This window comes from Dasypus novemcinctus, chromosome 10 (assembly GCF_030445035.2).
Source record: "Dasypus novemcinctus isolate mDasNov1 chromosome 10, mDasNov1.1.hap2, whole genome shotgun sequence".
NCBI lineage: Eukaryota > Metazoa > Chordata > Mammalia > Cingulata > Dasypodidae > Dasypus > Dasypus novemcinctus.
In genome coordinates this window covers 96,078,355-96,091,810 of record NC_080682.1, presented here as the reverse complement: position 1 = coordinate 96,091,810, position 13,456 = coordinate 96,078,355, and the positions used below count along the sequence as shown (strand labels likewise).

The 13,456-nt window shown below is 37.5% G+C and overlaps 1 protein-coding gene across 1 annotated transcript; it reads right to left on the bottom strand.

The window, feature by feature from the left end:
* Positions 1 to 487: 487 nt before the first annotated feature.
* On the bottom strand, positions 488 to 1,432 carry LOC101425954 (olfactory receptor 51V1-like). Its single transcript, XM_004474627.2, has one exon. It carries the CDS (start codon positions 1,430 to 1,432, stop codon positions 488 to 490), a length of 945 nt encoding a protein of 314 aa, XP_004474684.2.
* Positions 1,433 to 13,456: the final 12,024 nt, after the last annotated feature.

The following is a 13,456-nucleotide window of genomic DNA, read 5'->3' as shown; positions in this document are numbered from 1 at the left end:
TTAATCTGTTAAGAACTAGCTTGATCAGTTCTAGGCTGACTCATGTTACTTCATTAAAAGACACTGAGGGCTACACTCAGGAGTTATCAGAACTTGGGGCTCCAAAACAAGATAAGGAAATGCAGGGAGGCCATTTACAGTTGTTTTCTCACTCGTTAGTTACAGAGTTATAAAATATAACATCAACATCAAAGGAACAAGGCATCTGGGCTACGGTTTGGAGAACTACAACAGTTACAGAGAATTACTTCTGGCTACTGTAAAAGTTTAACATACATCAAAGTTATATTGCAATATATCAGATGGTTAGTTAAGTGCTTAAAATATAATTTACAGGGCTAAAATGTATGCGTTAATTTATGGTTGGTTACAAACCTGTGAAGTATGACATAATGATTAATTATCACTTCTAGGAATCATTTATGTATTACTCATTCCTCCTGGAAATACTACCTCCCATTCCCTTACATATGTTAATCTCTAGTATTTAGTTATTTTTCAGAGTGAACCATCTCTGGATCCTGCTACGGATTTGATGGGTCTTGACACTATAGATTACTGGGTTCATCAAAGGGGGGAAAAGGATGTAGATGTTGCCCATGAGGACATGTACCACAGGAGAGAGGTGTTTCCCAAAACGGTGCACCATCGTCAGACCAACGATTGGGATGTAAAAGACCAGGACAGCACAGATGTGAGAGACACAGGTCTGCAGTGACTTGATCCGCTCCTCCTGAGATGCAATAGCCAAGACTGAGTACAGGATCATGACATAGGAGATGAGGATGAGCACTGAATCCAAAAGCAGGGTGCAGATCATCAGGGCTAAGGCATAGAAGCTGTTGAATCGGATGTCAGAGCAGGCCAGCCGGAGGAGGTCCTGGTGCAGGCAGAAGGAGTGCGAGAGGATGTGGGGATGGCAGTAATGGAAGAACTTTAGGCGGACAATGGGAGCAGTAATGAACAGGAAACTCCTCCCTAAAATAGCCACACCAATTTTGATGATTCTGGTATTGGTGAGGATGGATGTGTATCTCAGAGGATTGCAGATTGCCGTAAAGCGATCAAAGGCCATGGCAAGGAGGACTCCAGACTCCATGCATGACAGACCATGAACAAAGAAGGTTTGGGTAATGCAGGCATCCAGATCAATCTCCTGGCTGAGCCCCCACAGGACCCCCAACACCGTATGTACTGTGGACAGCCCCATGCACAGGTCAGTGAGGGCCAGCATGGCCAGGAAGTAGAACATGGGTTTGTGGAGGCTCGGCTCAGTCCGGATCACATAGAGGACTAGGCAATTCCCTGAGAGTACCATAGCATAGATACAGGAGAAAGGGATGGAGAGCCAAGGATATTGCTCTTCCAGGCCGGGAAAACCCATGAGAAAGAAGGTAGAGTGATTGATTTTGGAATCAAGCAGAACAGACATTAAACCATAAAGACAGAGACCTCTCAAAGAAAATGTACGCACGAGTTGACTGAGATTCATGTACCTTCTTGAGTCTTTGTGAAAAATTTGAAATAACACAGCAGCAACTTCAAAAACCATTAGATATGAGGCCAGAGTTCATCTTTATTCAGAAACTTTATTTCCCCTGAAACAGATACTAAATTACTTTATGCCTTCATATGAAACTCCGTTATTACTAGACTTCTAGCCCATCACAAAATTCAGTGTCTGTATCTAAAACGCCATTATCACTTTCTCTTTTTACTGTTTTGCTTTATGGGTATCAGATAGTAGTTGTTTTTGGATTGTGGAGGTGTAATAATTGAGTTTGGGCATACAAAGGAAAAAAAATGTATTAGGGCTGTTCATATCTAAAGCCTGCTGAAATAAAATACTTCAGTGGGTGTAAGATTAATCTCTGGTTAGTTATTTCATTAGATACTGGTCAATCCTTTGTAGGAGCCATTTCTGACCCATGCTGACCATTCTGGCATCTATGTTTCAGGGAATTAAGAAAGAACAATACCACTCACAGCAGAGATGAACTTGTTATTCTTTAAAATGGATCCTGATCTTCTTTCTTTTCACATGGTTGCCTTAAGTCTCTAAGAACTGTAAGATATATGCAGGTGCAAGAGAAAGTGTAGCCACTGGAATAAATTCTGTGTCCTTGGAGATGCAAAAAGTGAGTGATGCAACATCTATGGCCATTTCCACTTAGGCAGAATGAGGGATGCCCATGGGAAGTATGTGCAGAGCTGACTTTTTACTCTACCAAGTATTGGATATTTTTATAGGTGCAAGTTCTTAGAAATTGTTTCTTCACCAAGGGATATGTGGAAAATGAACATTGGATAGGAAGAGCCAGAAACCTCTAGTGTTTTGCTTCCTCTCCAGGTGATCGTCACTTCCTCTTTGAAGGGCTGTGAATATATTCTTTACAAAGCAAGTTGTTATTTTTAAATTTTTTTTGTAGTAGCTTATACACATCTCAAAACTTCTGATTTTAATCACTTTCATGTGTACCATTCAGTAACAGTAATGATAGATTTTTAATGTTATACTTCATTTTTCTTCATTTCAGTACTGGTTGCCTATCCTAGCTTTCAACTGCCTAGCATAAATATTCAAAATAATTCATGCACTGACAAAAATAAAATATTGTTTACAAATCATATAGTTCAGCAAAAATTTTATAATTTGTATATGTTACTTGAAATCTTAGCCTCTATCTTCTATAGCAATCATATCACTGAGAATATTTTTCGTAGTTACTCTGTGGTAAAAATTCTGGTATTCTTTGATTTTATTTTTAGAATTAAAGTGTTTTCTCTAATTCTTTGTTATAATTCTTTTAGGATCATATCTTATATTTTGATAGACAGAGAGCATAGAGATAATAAATGTGCTAAAAATTTATACTTTCTGTACTGGGAACCCTTTTCCAATGGTTGTGATTATTATATCCTTGAACAAGGTATTTAACTTCATTTGTGTCAGGTTTCTCATCTAAAATGGGGATAATAAAAAAATAATATTTTATTAATAAGATTTCCTGTCAAGTAATTACATAAATAAAACACTTATAACAGTGAAAGTTAGAACACAGACACTCAAGAGAGCTAATTTTTATTTCTGAGACAGGAAAATCGGGTCTAGAGCTGTACTTAACACAGTAAACATGAAGCAAAAGTGGCTATTGAGCATTTAAAATATGTTGAGTACAAAATTCAGATGTAAGTATGAAACGTACACTAGATCAAAGACTTAGAATGAAAATACATATTTGAAATATATATTTAATAATTTTTATATTGAGTATAAGTTGACATGATAATAATTTGAAAAACTGGATTAAATAAAACGTAATTAAAATAATTTCACCCACTTATTTTTACTTTAATATACTTAGTGTTTAAAAATTATATTAATGGCTTTATATTATACTTCTATTGTATAGCACTGGTTTAGAGATAGATGTTTAGAAATTATTCCCAAGACAACACTGCTAAAACTGTACTCTTTTTACTAGGTATAATGACATTTGCATAGTCCCAGATACTTTCGTGAGTCTTTAGTTCCTCATTGCATAATCCCTGAATCTTAGAAAATATCAAGGGTTAGATTTTTGAGAATATTCAAGTCTTCTAACCTGATCATCGTCAATGTCTTGAGAGACTATAGTTTAGGAAAGCCACGCAGAGATTTATTTCCTTCAATATTAAGGACACAAAAACGTGTATTCTTATTATATATATAGTAATACTGTGTAGACTTATACCAAGCATTTTTTTCTAATTGACGAGAGCTAGGATTAAAAGCCACAGGGGTAAATGCCAGAATTGACCTTAAATTTACTCTGACTAGAATTGCTGGTTTGTCTTGTTATTCTAGGGATATCCACTTAATAAACAGAAGCCAGATGTTCAAGACGTTTGAACGGACCTCCCATATAAAACCAAGATATTGACTGGATGAAGTTCAGAAAATGCGGAGCAAGAAAAATTTTCCCTTTCTTAGGATACAAAGTGAGAAGGATTTTGATAGCCATCCCATGATTTTTTCCCTCCCTCTTTCATCCATCTGTGAGCAATCTACAATTTAGAAGTGGGGAGTTCTGCTCTTCCTTGAAGGTGCATCTATCTACTCAAGTAATTTGGAATTCTCTAAGGAAATCTGTCTCTTCTTCCCCATTTATTTGTATATTCAATAGCTTATTTATATCAACATGGACACATGATTAATTATTTGATGCATTGGACTATAATCCAATACTACTTCAAAAAAATATTTAAGTTGGCCACAGGATGCTATTCAGGCACATCCTGTTTCACTTTAACATACCCCATTATTGAGGTGTTTGTTTCCTTGCTTGGTTTAGTACTTCTTCCTTTAGAGACTACAAGGTACTCCAGTCTCATCTTGAATAGTTCTTGTCCTAGTCCTAGAATGGTAGGCTTAACACTGGACATTTCTCCAAAGTGCTCTGGTTCATTTTATTGGTGAATGATTTTAGAAACCAAGGTCTGAGTGCTGGTTGTGCTCATTGTTGTTGGGATGTTGTTTCATGTAGGCCCTGTCAGTTGACAGAGCAATGGCTTTTATATGTATACTGATCAGCCTATATAGACATATCAATAAATAGTTCTTTATGTATACATCTGTATCCCTATTAAGGCGATATGAATTTATAATGATGTCTACAAAGATAATCTATCACCTTGCTTGCCTATAACCTTCCATCCTAATTGTGAGAAACCTGGTCTCCACCACTCACCATTCATTTACTTAACTGCTCAATTCCAGTTTGGTTTCAAAACTGTTAACCCATAACTCCATAGGAAAAAAGAGTATACTTCTTCTGTGCAGGTTCTTCTGCCTTTAGTCTTACAGACTTCACTTATTTCCAAAATTAACTCAGTCAGCACATTTCCCTCCACCTTCTTCATTAAGATGCTTTTACACATTTGTATTAAAGTTAGATTATTTACTCTGAGCCTGCATTCCATCCTAGGATCCCACTAACTCTGAAATGATTTTTTTAAAATTTGCATATATTACGGTTCAGTCTGATATAAAGTTCTATGGGTTTTAACAAATGCAAAGTTTTACATATCCATCATTACGATATCATACAGAATTGTTTCACTGCCTTAGACAAAATCTGTTTCCTGCATGTATTCAGCCTTCCTCCACCCTAACTTCATCAAACAGTGTTATGTTTATTATATTCTGCATCTACAGAAATGTCATATGAATGTCACGTAAAGTAATACAATATATCGATTTTCAAATGGTTTTTTTCATATAGAGAAATATGCATTTGAGATCTATCATTGTCTTTGAATGGCTGGATAGCTCTTTTTTTTTTTCTTAATAGGATCCCATTCTTTGGATTTACCACAGACTGATTATCTGTTCCCCTATTGAAGAATACGTTATCCCCCCACTCCAGTTTTATATGCCCCAGTTTTTTACAATTAAGAATAAAGTTGCCATAATTATTCATGTGTTTTTGGGTAGATACACGTCTTCAAATAAGCTGGGTAAATACATAGGAGGAAGAATGTGGGATGCATGGTAAAACTATGTTTGATGGATTTTATGGTTAAACTATGCTTATTTTTGTAAAAAAGTCAAACTGTTTTTCAATGTGAGTGTACTATTTTGCATTCCCACCAGCAATGAATGGGAGTTCCTTTTACACAGAACCCTCAACAACAGTTGGTATTGTCAGATATTTTGAAATTTAGCCTTTCTAAAATGGTGTGTTAAAAGATACTCATTATTTTTATAAATTGCTTTTGTCTAATGACAAATGATAGCGAGTATTTTTCATGTTTATTAAACATCTTTAGGAGTTTGATATGGTTATGAATTCTAAAAATAGATATTGGATTATATTTGTAATCTGGTCTGTACCTGGGCATAACTGAGTTATGATTAGGCCTTTAATTGGGCCAAGTCATTAGGAAATTGATGGGTGGGTGGGGACTCACAGACAGAAGGCACAGCAAAAGACAGATTTGAAGGTTCTTAATGTTGGCGTTTTGATGTTGGTGTTTGATGCTAAAGTTAAACTGGAGCCCCGGGGAAAGAGACAGAGCTGTTTACCTGATAGTCTACAGCTGACCTTGTGGAGAGACACAAAGTCTAGAGAACTTCACAGTCTATGGCTGATCTCATAGAGAAAACAGTAGCTGAGACCAGAGGAACCCAGGGAGCCTAAACCATCACAGATGTTGGCAGCCATCTTTCTCTGACACATGAAAATAGACTTTGGTGAGGGAAGTAACTTGCGCTTTATGCCCTGGTGTCTGTAAGCTCCTACCCCAAATAAATACCCTTTATAAAAACCAACCAATTTCTGGTATTTTGCATCAGCATCCCTTGGTCTGAATAATACAGAATTTGGTACCAAGGAGTGGGGTAGTGCTTTTGCAATTACCAAAATGCTGGAATGGTTTTATAAGTGGATAAGGGATATTTTTTGGAGAAATTGTGAGATGCTTGGAAGAAAAGACCTACAGTGCTTTAAAGAGACTGTTGATAGCAATATGGATTCTAAAGAGACTTTTTATGATGCCTTAGAAGTAAATGATGAAACTACTATTGGAAACTGGAGGAAAGGTGATCCATGGTTTAAGTTGCAGAGAACTTAGCTAGATTAACTCCTGGTGTTTTATGGAAGGCAGAATTTGAAAATGGTGAGCCTGGGCATTTAGCTGAAGAAATTTCCAAAGTAAACCTGGAGAATGAAGCTTGGCTTCTGCTTGCAGCTTATAGCAAAATGCTAGGTGAGAGAGACAAGCTAAGGACTGCACTTTCAGGTTCAAAGAAAATAGTAGCTTATTCTGGAAATTCCAAGCCTCTGGAAATCAAGCTCCCAGATAAAGTGGCCCATTAGAGGATGAACTTAAGTAAACTTGGAACTTGTAAATCAGAGCTGATGATGCAGTTATGTCAGAAAGACTTGTGGAAAGTCTTACTGTTTGATGGCTTGGGCCCCTGATTCTTGCATGCTAAACCAACAAGGTTTATGAGAGAGTTGATGAACAAAACCACTGTTAACCTGGAACAAAAAGGACATGGAAAGGAGAGATTGAAGGAGAAACAGCTTTAAAAGGGAAACCATGGAAGCTGAGATCTGGAATTAGGACATCACCTTAGGCCAAGAGAAGAACCCCACAACATGTGTACAGAGAGGGTGTTTGTCCAGCAGTTGAAGTGGGTGAATGTTCCCACCCAATGTTCTGGGAAAGTTTTGCTGCCCCAGGGTGCAGAGAGGGTGGAACACATTCCCCAAGGATTAAGGCAGTTAAGGTCAGCACCCCACAGGTCTGAGAGGGGTGGACCTGTCCCCCAAAAGTTAGGGAAGGCCAGATGATCAATCCATTCCTCTGAGAGGGTTGAGCCTGTATACCAAATGTTACAGAAGTCCAGGTGGTCAACTCATTGCTCTGAGAGGGTTGAGCCTCTTTGCTAAAAGTTAGGGGGGATGTTGTCTTCACATCCCTGTTCTAGGAGTTTAAAACTCTAGCCCAAAGATTGGGTAAGGTATGGCAATCACCCCAACAGTCTTGGAGGGTGAGGTTGACATCCAGATGCTTGATGAGTGTGGAACCAAGAAAATGGCCATTGGGCAAGCATGTAGAAGGAGTAGATTCCTATAAGGCACCAAGGAAAAGAAACTGTCATCTTAAGAATGACTCTCAGAGTGAAATTGGATGGAGGATGTACTGCAGGTTTGCTGGAATGAGAAGACCTGTGACGCATGTTTCCTTCCCAATTTCTCCTTATTGTAATGAAAATGTTTATTTTGACTGTCCATTTGTGTATTGAAAACTGATAAATTCTTTTGTAAGTTTCAGAGGTCTATAGCAAACAGGACTTTGCCCCAAGACAAACTGTATTTCTTTAAATTGATTGTGATATGATTTAGTACTTGCGTTGTTACTAATTTAAGGTTTATTTGAATACTGTAATGCCTTTTTGGAATTCAGAGGGTGGAGTGTAAGAGTTTGACATGGTTATGAATTCCCAAACTAGATATTGGATTGTGTTTGTAATCTGGTCTGTACCTGGACTTGACCGAGTTATGATTAGGGCTTTGACTGGGGAACATCATTAGGGGTAGGGACTCACAGATAAAAGGCATGGCAAAGGACCTAGTTGAGGATTCTTAATGTTGGAGTTTGATGCTGAAGTCTTAAGCTGGAGCCCCAGGAGAGAGAAAGAGCCATTCACCCGACAATCTGCAGCTGACCTTGTGGAGAAAACAGGAGCTGAGCCCAGAGGAACCCAGGAAACCTGAACTCTCACAGATGTCAGCAGCCATCTTGCTCCAACACCTGAAAACAGAGTTTGGTGAGGGAAGTAACTTATGCTTTATGCCCTGGTGTCTGTAAGCTCCTACCCCAAATAAATACACTTTATAAAAAACAACCAATTTCTGGTATTTTGCATCAGCACCCCTTGACTGACTAACACTCGATCTGAACATTGTATTTGGAGGGGCATCTTTTCAGAAATTTTACTCATTTTCATTTGACCTCCTTATTTACTTGTTGAATTTTAATATTTCATTGTGTCTCTTCTCCTCTTCTTTGCCTCTTCTTTATTCTTCAGTAATTTCTTGACTCTTTTATATCTTTTGAATTACCAGATAAATTGTAGAATAAGTTAGTAAATAACTACATGCTAGTTAGGAGTTTGGTTGGGATTGCAGCAAATTTATAGATCAATTTATAAACAATTATGACATATAAAAAATATCAAGTGTTCCAATATGAATGAAGAATATCTTTTCATTTATTCAGATTTTCTTTAATTTCTTGCATCAGTGTAGCATAGTTTTCTCTAACTTTCCTTTTGTATTAATATTTTTATTGTCTTTCTTTAAGATACATAGATCACACAAAATGTTAAATTTAAAAATATAAGGGGTTTCCATGAACGCCACTCCACACACTCACCACTCCTCCCACATCAACAACCTCTTTCATCAGTGTGGCAAATTCATTGCATTTCGATGAAAATATTTTGAAACACTGCTACACAGCATGGATTATAGTTCACATTGTAATTTACACTCCCCCCAGTCTATTCAGTGGGTTATGGCAGGATATATAATGTCCTGCATCTGTCCCTGTACTATCATTCAGGACAACTCCAAGTCCTGAAAATGCCCAGATATCACACCTCTTCTTCCCCCTCCCTTCCCTCAGCAACTTCCATGGCCACTATCTTCACATCAATTATACCATTTCTTCCATTGCTAGAGTCACAATAATTCTATAGTAGAATACTAGTAAGTCCACTCTAATCCATATTTTATTCCTCCATCCTGATGACCCTGGGATGGTGATGCCCAATCCACCTTTAAATTGACAAGGGCTTAGATCCCACATGACTGATGGACAGAATTCTCCTGCTTGTAGTTGTAGACTCTTTCAGTTCCCTGGTGTGGTGGTTGACCATTCTCACCTCCCTGCTAGCTCACCTGTGTAAGTCCAACAAACTGGAGAGTAGGTGTTGCAACTCTGCTGAGGTTAAGAGTTCAGCTGGCACATGGCCTTTCCAGACGTTCAACTCTTCTGAGCATACACCAACCCCAGCACCAAGCACAGGTTTAGTAAAAGTGACAAAAGGGACATGTATAGAAAGGTCACATCTGAGTCCAACTCCATCACACTCAGGAGCACAAATTCCAAAGTAGGACCCACTGGCAAGGCACTGAACTCCAGAGCCATCAGCAATTACCATAGGACCTGAGCATCTCTGTAGCCCTCAGAAGCATCTCTACATGGGGTTGTATCTACTTTGGCTCTCTCTGAGCTCCTGCTGAGATGTGTGTAAGCACAACCCCTCTGATGACCTTCCAACTCATTTTGAAGTCTCTCAGCCATATAAACTCATTTGTCTGTACCATTTCCCCCTTTTATTGAAGGTCATTTTCTAGTTGCATCATAAGCTGATGCTTGGTAGTAATGCCTTGGTGCCAGAGAGGTTCATATCCAGGGGTCATGTTCCACACTGGGGTGAAGGTAATGCTTTTACATTCTGAATTTGGCTTACAGAGTGGCCACATTTGAGCAGCATGGAGGCTATGGAGGTAAATCTTAGGCATCCTGCAGCTCTAGGCACAGTTGAAATTTCAAGCACACAGGCTCATAAGCATAGTCATCATTATCAAGGGCCCATCCTTGAACCATCCTTTTTCACTGGTCTTTGCCCTTGGAATTGGGGGCAGGGTTGGGGAGTGCAGGTGAACATGATAGATTGCCAGGTATTAGGTTGAAACTATAATGTTGAGAAAACTCTTTAGAAAATATGAAAAGAAGGTTTACTGGTTTAAGGTGTTTGATGGGGGGTCATCTGTCAAAGGGTGCACCTAGGGCAGGCTTCTAGGGAGTGTGTGAATGATCATCTTGTCATAGTGTGTTATATCAATGGGTATAGACTCATACAATGAGTAGGAAGGTGTTGTACCCCCCATTCTGGAGAGGTGTGATGTTCTCAAACAGAACGGAGGGTATCTCTTGAAAGCACAGGAGGCTCCCAATGGGGGAGGACAGACTAGCGTGTCAACCCCACATCATTGTTGTAAGTATCTATGAATCTTGCCCTTCAAGCAGTGAATCTTGGTTGTTCACTGTGGATCCCAAGGGGAGGGGAAGAGTGGGATAGAATAGATGGAATAGAGGGTAATTTGGAGGCAATGGAAGTGTTTCGCAAGACAGTGCAATGATGGATATAGGCCATGTTAAATTTTACCAGAAATATATTAAAGTGTGTAGTCTAAAATGTAAACCATATTGTAAACCATAATGGAACCATGGTTGGTAGATATGTTTCAATATCTGTACATCAGTTCTAGCAAATGCAACATGCACATATAAAGAGATCATTGCTGGGGAAAGGGGAAACGGGTTTGCTGTTGGGTACACGGGAGTCACCTATAATCTATATGTGACTTTACTATGACCTAAAACTTATTTGAAGAAATCATTAAAAAAATTTTTTAAAAAGGATGTAAACACTGAGGAAGAAATGGAAGAGATTGCCTGGCCACTATACATCCAGGGCAACACCTATTACACTGATCAAAGGCAAAATGTCAAAAACAAATTTTATGATATTTTTCATTTTTAATACCCCAATTTATTTTTTACTTTAATTTTTTTCTACATTATTATGTATTCTATTTCTAATCTTTAAATCTGTCATTACTATTTCATTTTCATACTCATTGAATTTGACAATATGTTAGGCTTCATTTCTGAAGAAGGTTTGGATTGCAGAGGGGTTCAACTATGGCAGAGGAGGAGTACTGGTGTGGGTTGTCATTGATGGGGGTACTTGGGTGGGAGGGATTTCTCCAGGGCATGCATTCTAGGGTATAAAGATATGTTCAGGTGTTTGCTGGGTATTGTCATAGTGGGTTGAGTTACCCATGATAATTGAGGGAGTGCTGAGTTCCCATCCTGGGGAGCTCTGTTGCATTCCTCAATGGAGCAGCAACAATCTGCCTCTCTGACTTTCTTTTGTTTAGTGTTAGCAGGGGCTGTCTTTATCCACTCTTTTACATTTCACCTATCTGCATCTTTACATTTAAAGTCATTTTGATGTAAACAGCAAGTAGTTGGATCTTATTTTTTTTATTTGGCCTAATCTGACTGACAATCTTTCTTTTAGCTGATATATATATTTAGTTGATAAATGTATTCACATTTAAATGATTATTGATATATTTGGATTAATAACTACCATATTTTACATGTTTTTATTTATTTTATTAGTTCTTGCTTCTTTCCCACCCTGTTTATTTTCTGCCATCCCTAGTTTTCAGATTTTATATGTGTCCATTTTATGTTTCATTTTATACAGTCAAATAAGCTTAAGCATTGTGGTTGCCTTAGTGTTCACAACATACATTTTTAATGTAAACTTCAAAAACACTATACATCAAATAACATGTAGTGCAGATAATTTTATAATAGAGTAACCCCAATTCTTCCTTTCATCTCTTGTGACATTGCTTTTCCATATTCTATAATCACCCAACCTATTACTATTATTGCTTTAGAATGTTATCTTTTAGATCAGCTAATAAAAAACAGCAATTTCATTTTACCTCATTCATTCTGTTTCAGAAACTTTACTTATAAAGATCAAATTATTTGACAAATACAATTTTCCTCTGGCTAAAGAAATTCTTTCAACATTTCTTGCAGGACACATCTTTTAGTAACGAATTCTTCAGGTTTTGTTTGTCTAATAAAGTCTTGATTTCTTCTTCATTTTTGAAGGATAATTTTGCTGAATATAGAAAATTAAGATTGGTAGATTGTTTTTTCTCTCACTTCATTAAATTTTGCACTCCATTTTTCTAGCTTTCATGGTTTTTGATCTGAAATAGACCGTAATTCTTAAACTTTTTCCTCCATAGTTTAAGTTTTCGTGTTCCCTCACTCATTTTAAGAATTTTCTCTTTGTATTTGTTTTTCTAAAGTTTTAATATTAAATAAATCTTTTGTTATTTATTTTACTTGGTATTCCTGACATTCCTTAATCTGTAGTTTTATGGCCATCATTAATTCTGTAAAGTTGCAGCCATTATTATTTCAAATATTTCTTCTACTCCTTCTCTTTTTCTTTTCCTTCTGCTCCTTTTGATAGTGTATCATAATTCTGGCATGTTCTGCCCTTTTAATTTTATTCTTTTAACCCTCTGCATTTCAGGTTGGGAGTTTTTATTGATGTAAGTTCAGGCTCAATAATTCTTTCCTTGGCTCTCTCAAGAATACTGAAAACCACAGTAAAGGCATTTAATTTTTTTCTCTTACACTGCTTTGAGCTTCTAGATTTCATTTTAATTCTTTACTATGGTTTAAATCTCTATGGTTATAGCATTCATTTGTTCTTTTACATTGTATACTTTTCCATTATAACCACTTAACATATTAGTCATAGTTATTTTAAATTCCCTGTCTGATAATTCCACACCTGTGTCATACCTGCATCTAATGATGATTTATTTATCAAACTGGTTTTTAATTGCCTGTTGGCATGCCCTTTGTTTGTTGGTTAGTAGGCCTTGTATCAGGTAATAGGAATTAAAATAAAGAAACTTGTAGTGTGAGGGTTTAAGTTAATATCCCTAGGAGGTGGGCAGCATTTAATGTTTAATGTACTGTATTAGTCAAAGGGGTGTTGATGCAAAATACCAAAAATTGGTTGGTTTTTATAAAGGGTATTTATTTGGGGTAGGAGCTTACAGATACCAGGCTGTAAAGCATAAGTTACTTCCCTCACCAACGTCTGTTTTCACGTGTTGGAGCAAGATGTCTGCCAATGTCTGCAAGGGTTCAGGCTTCCTGGGTTCTTCTGGGCTCAGCTCCTTTGTTTTCTCCACAAGGTCAGCTGTAGACTATCCAGTGAATGGCTCTGTCTCTCTCCCCAGGGCTCCAGCTTAATACTTCAGCATCAAATTCCAACATC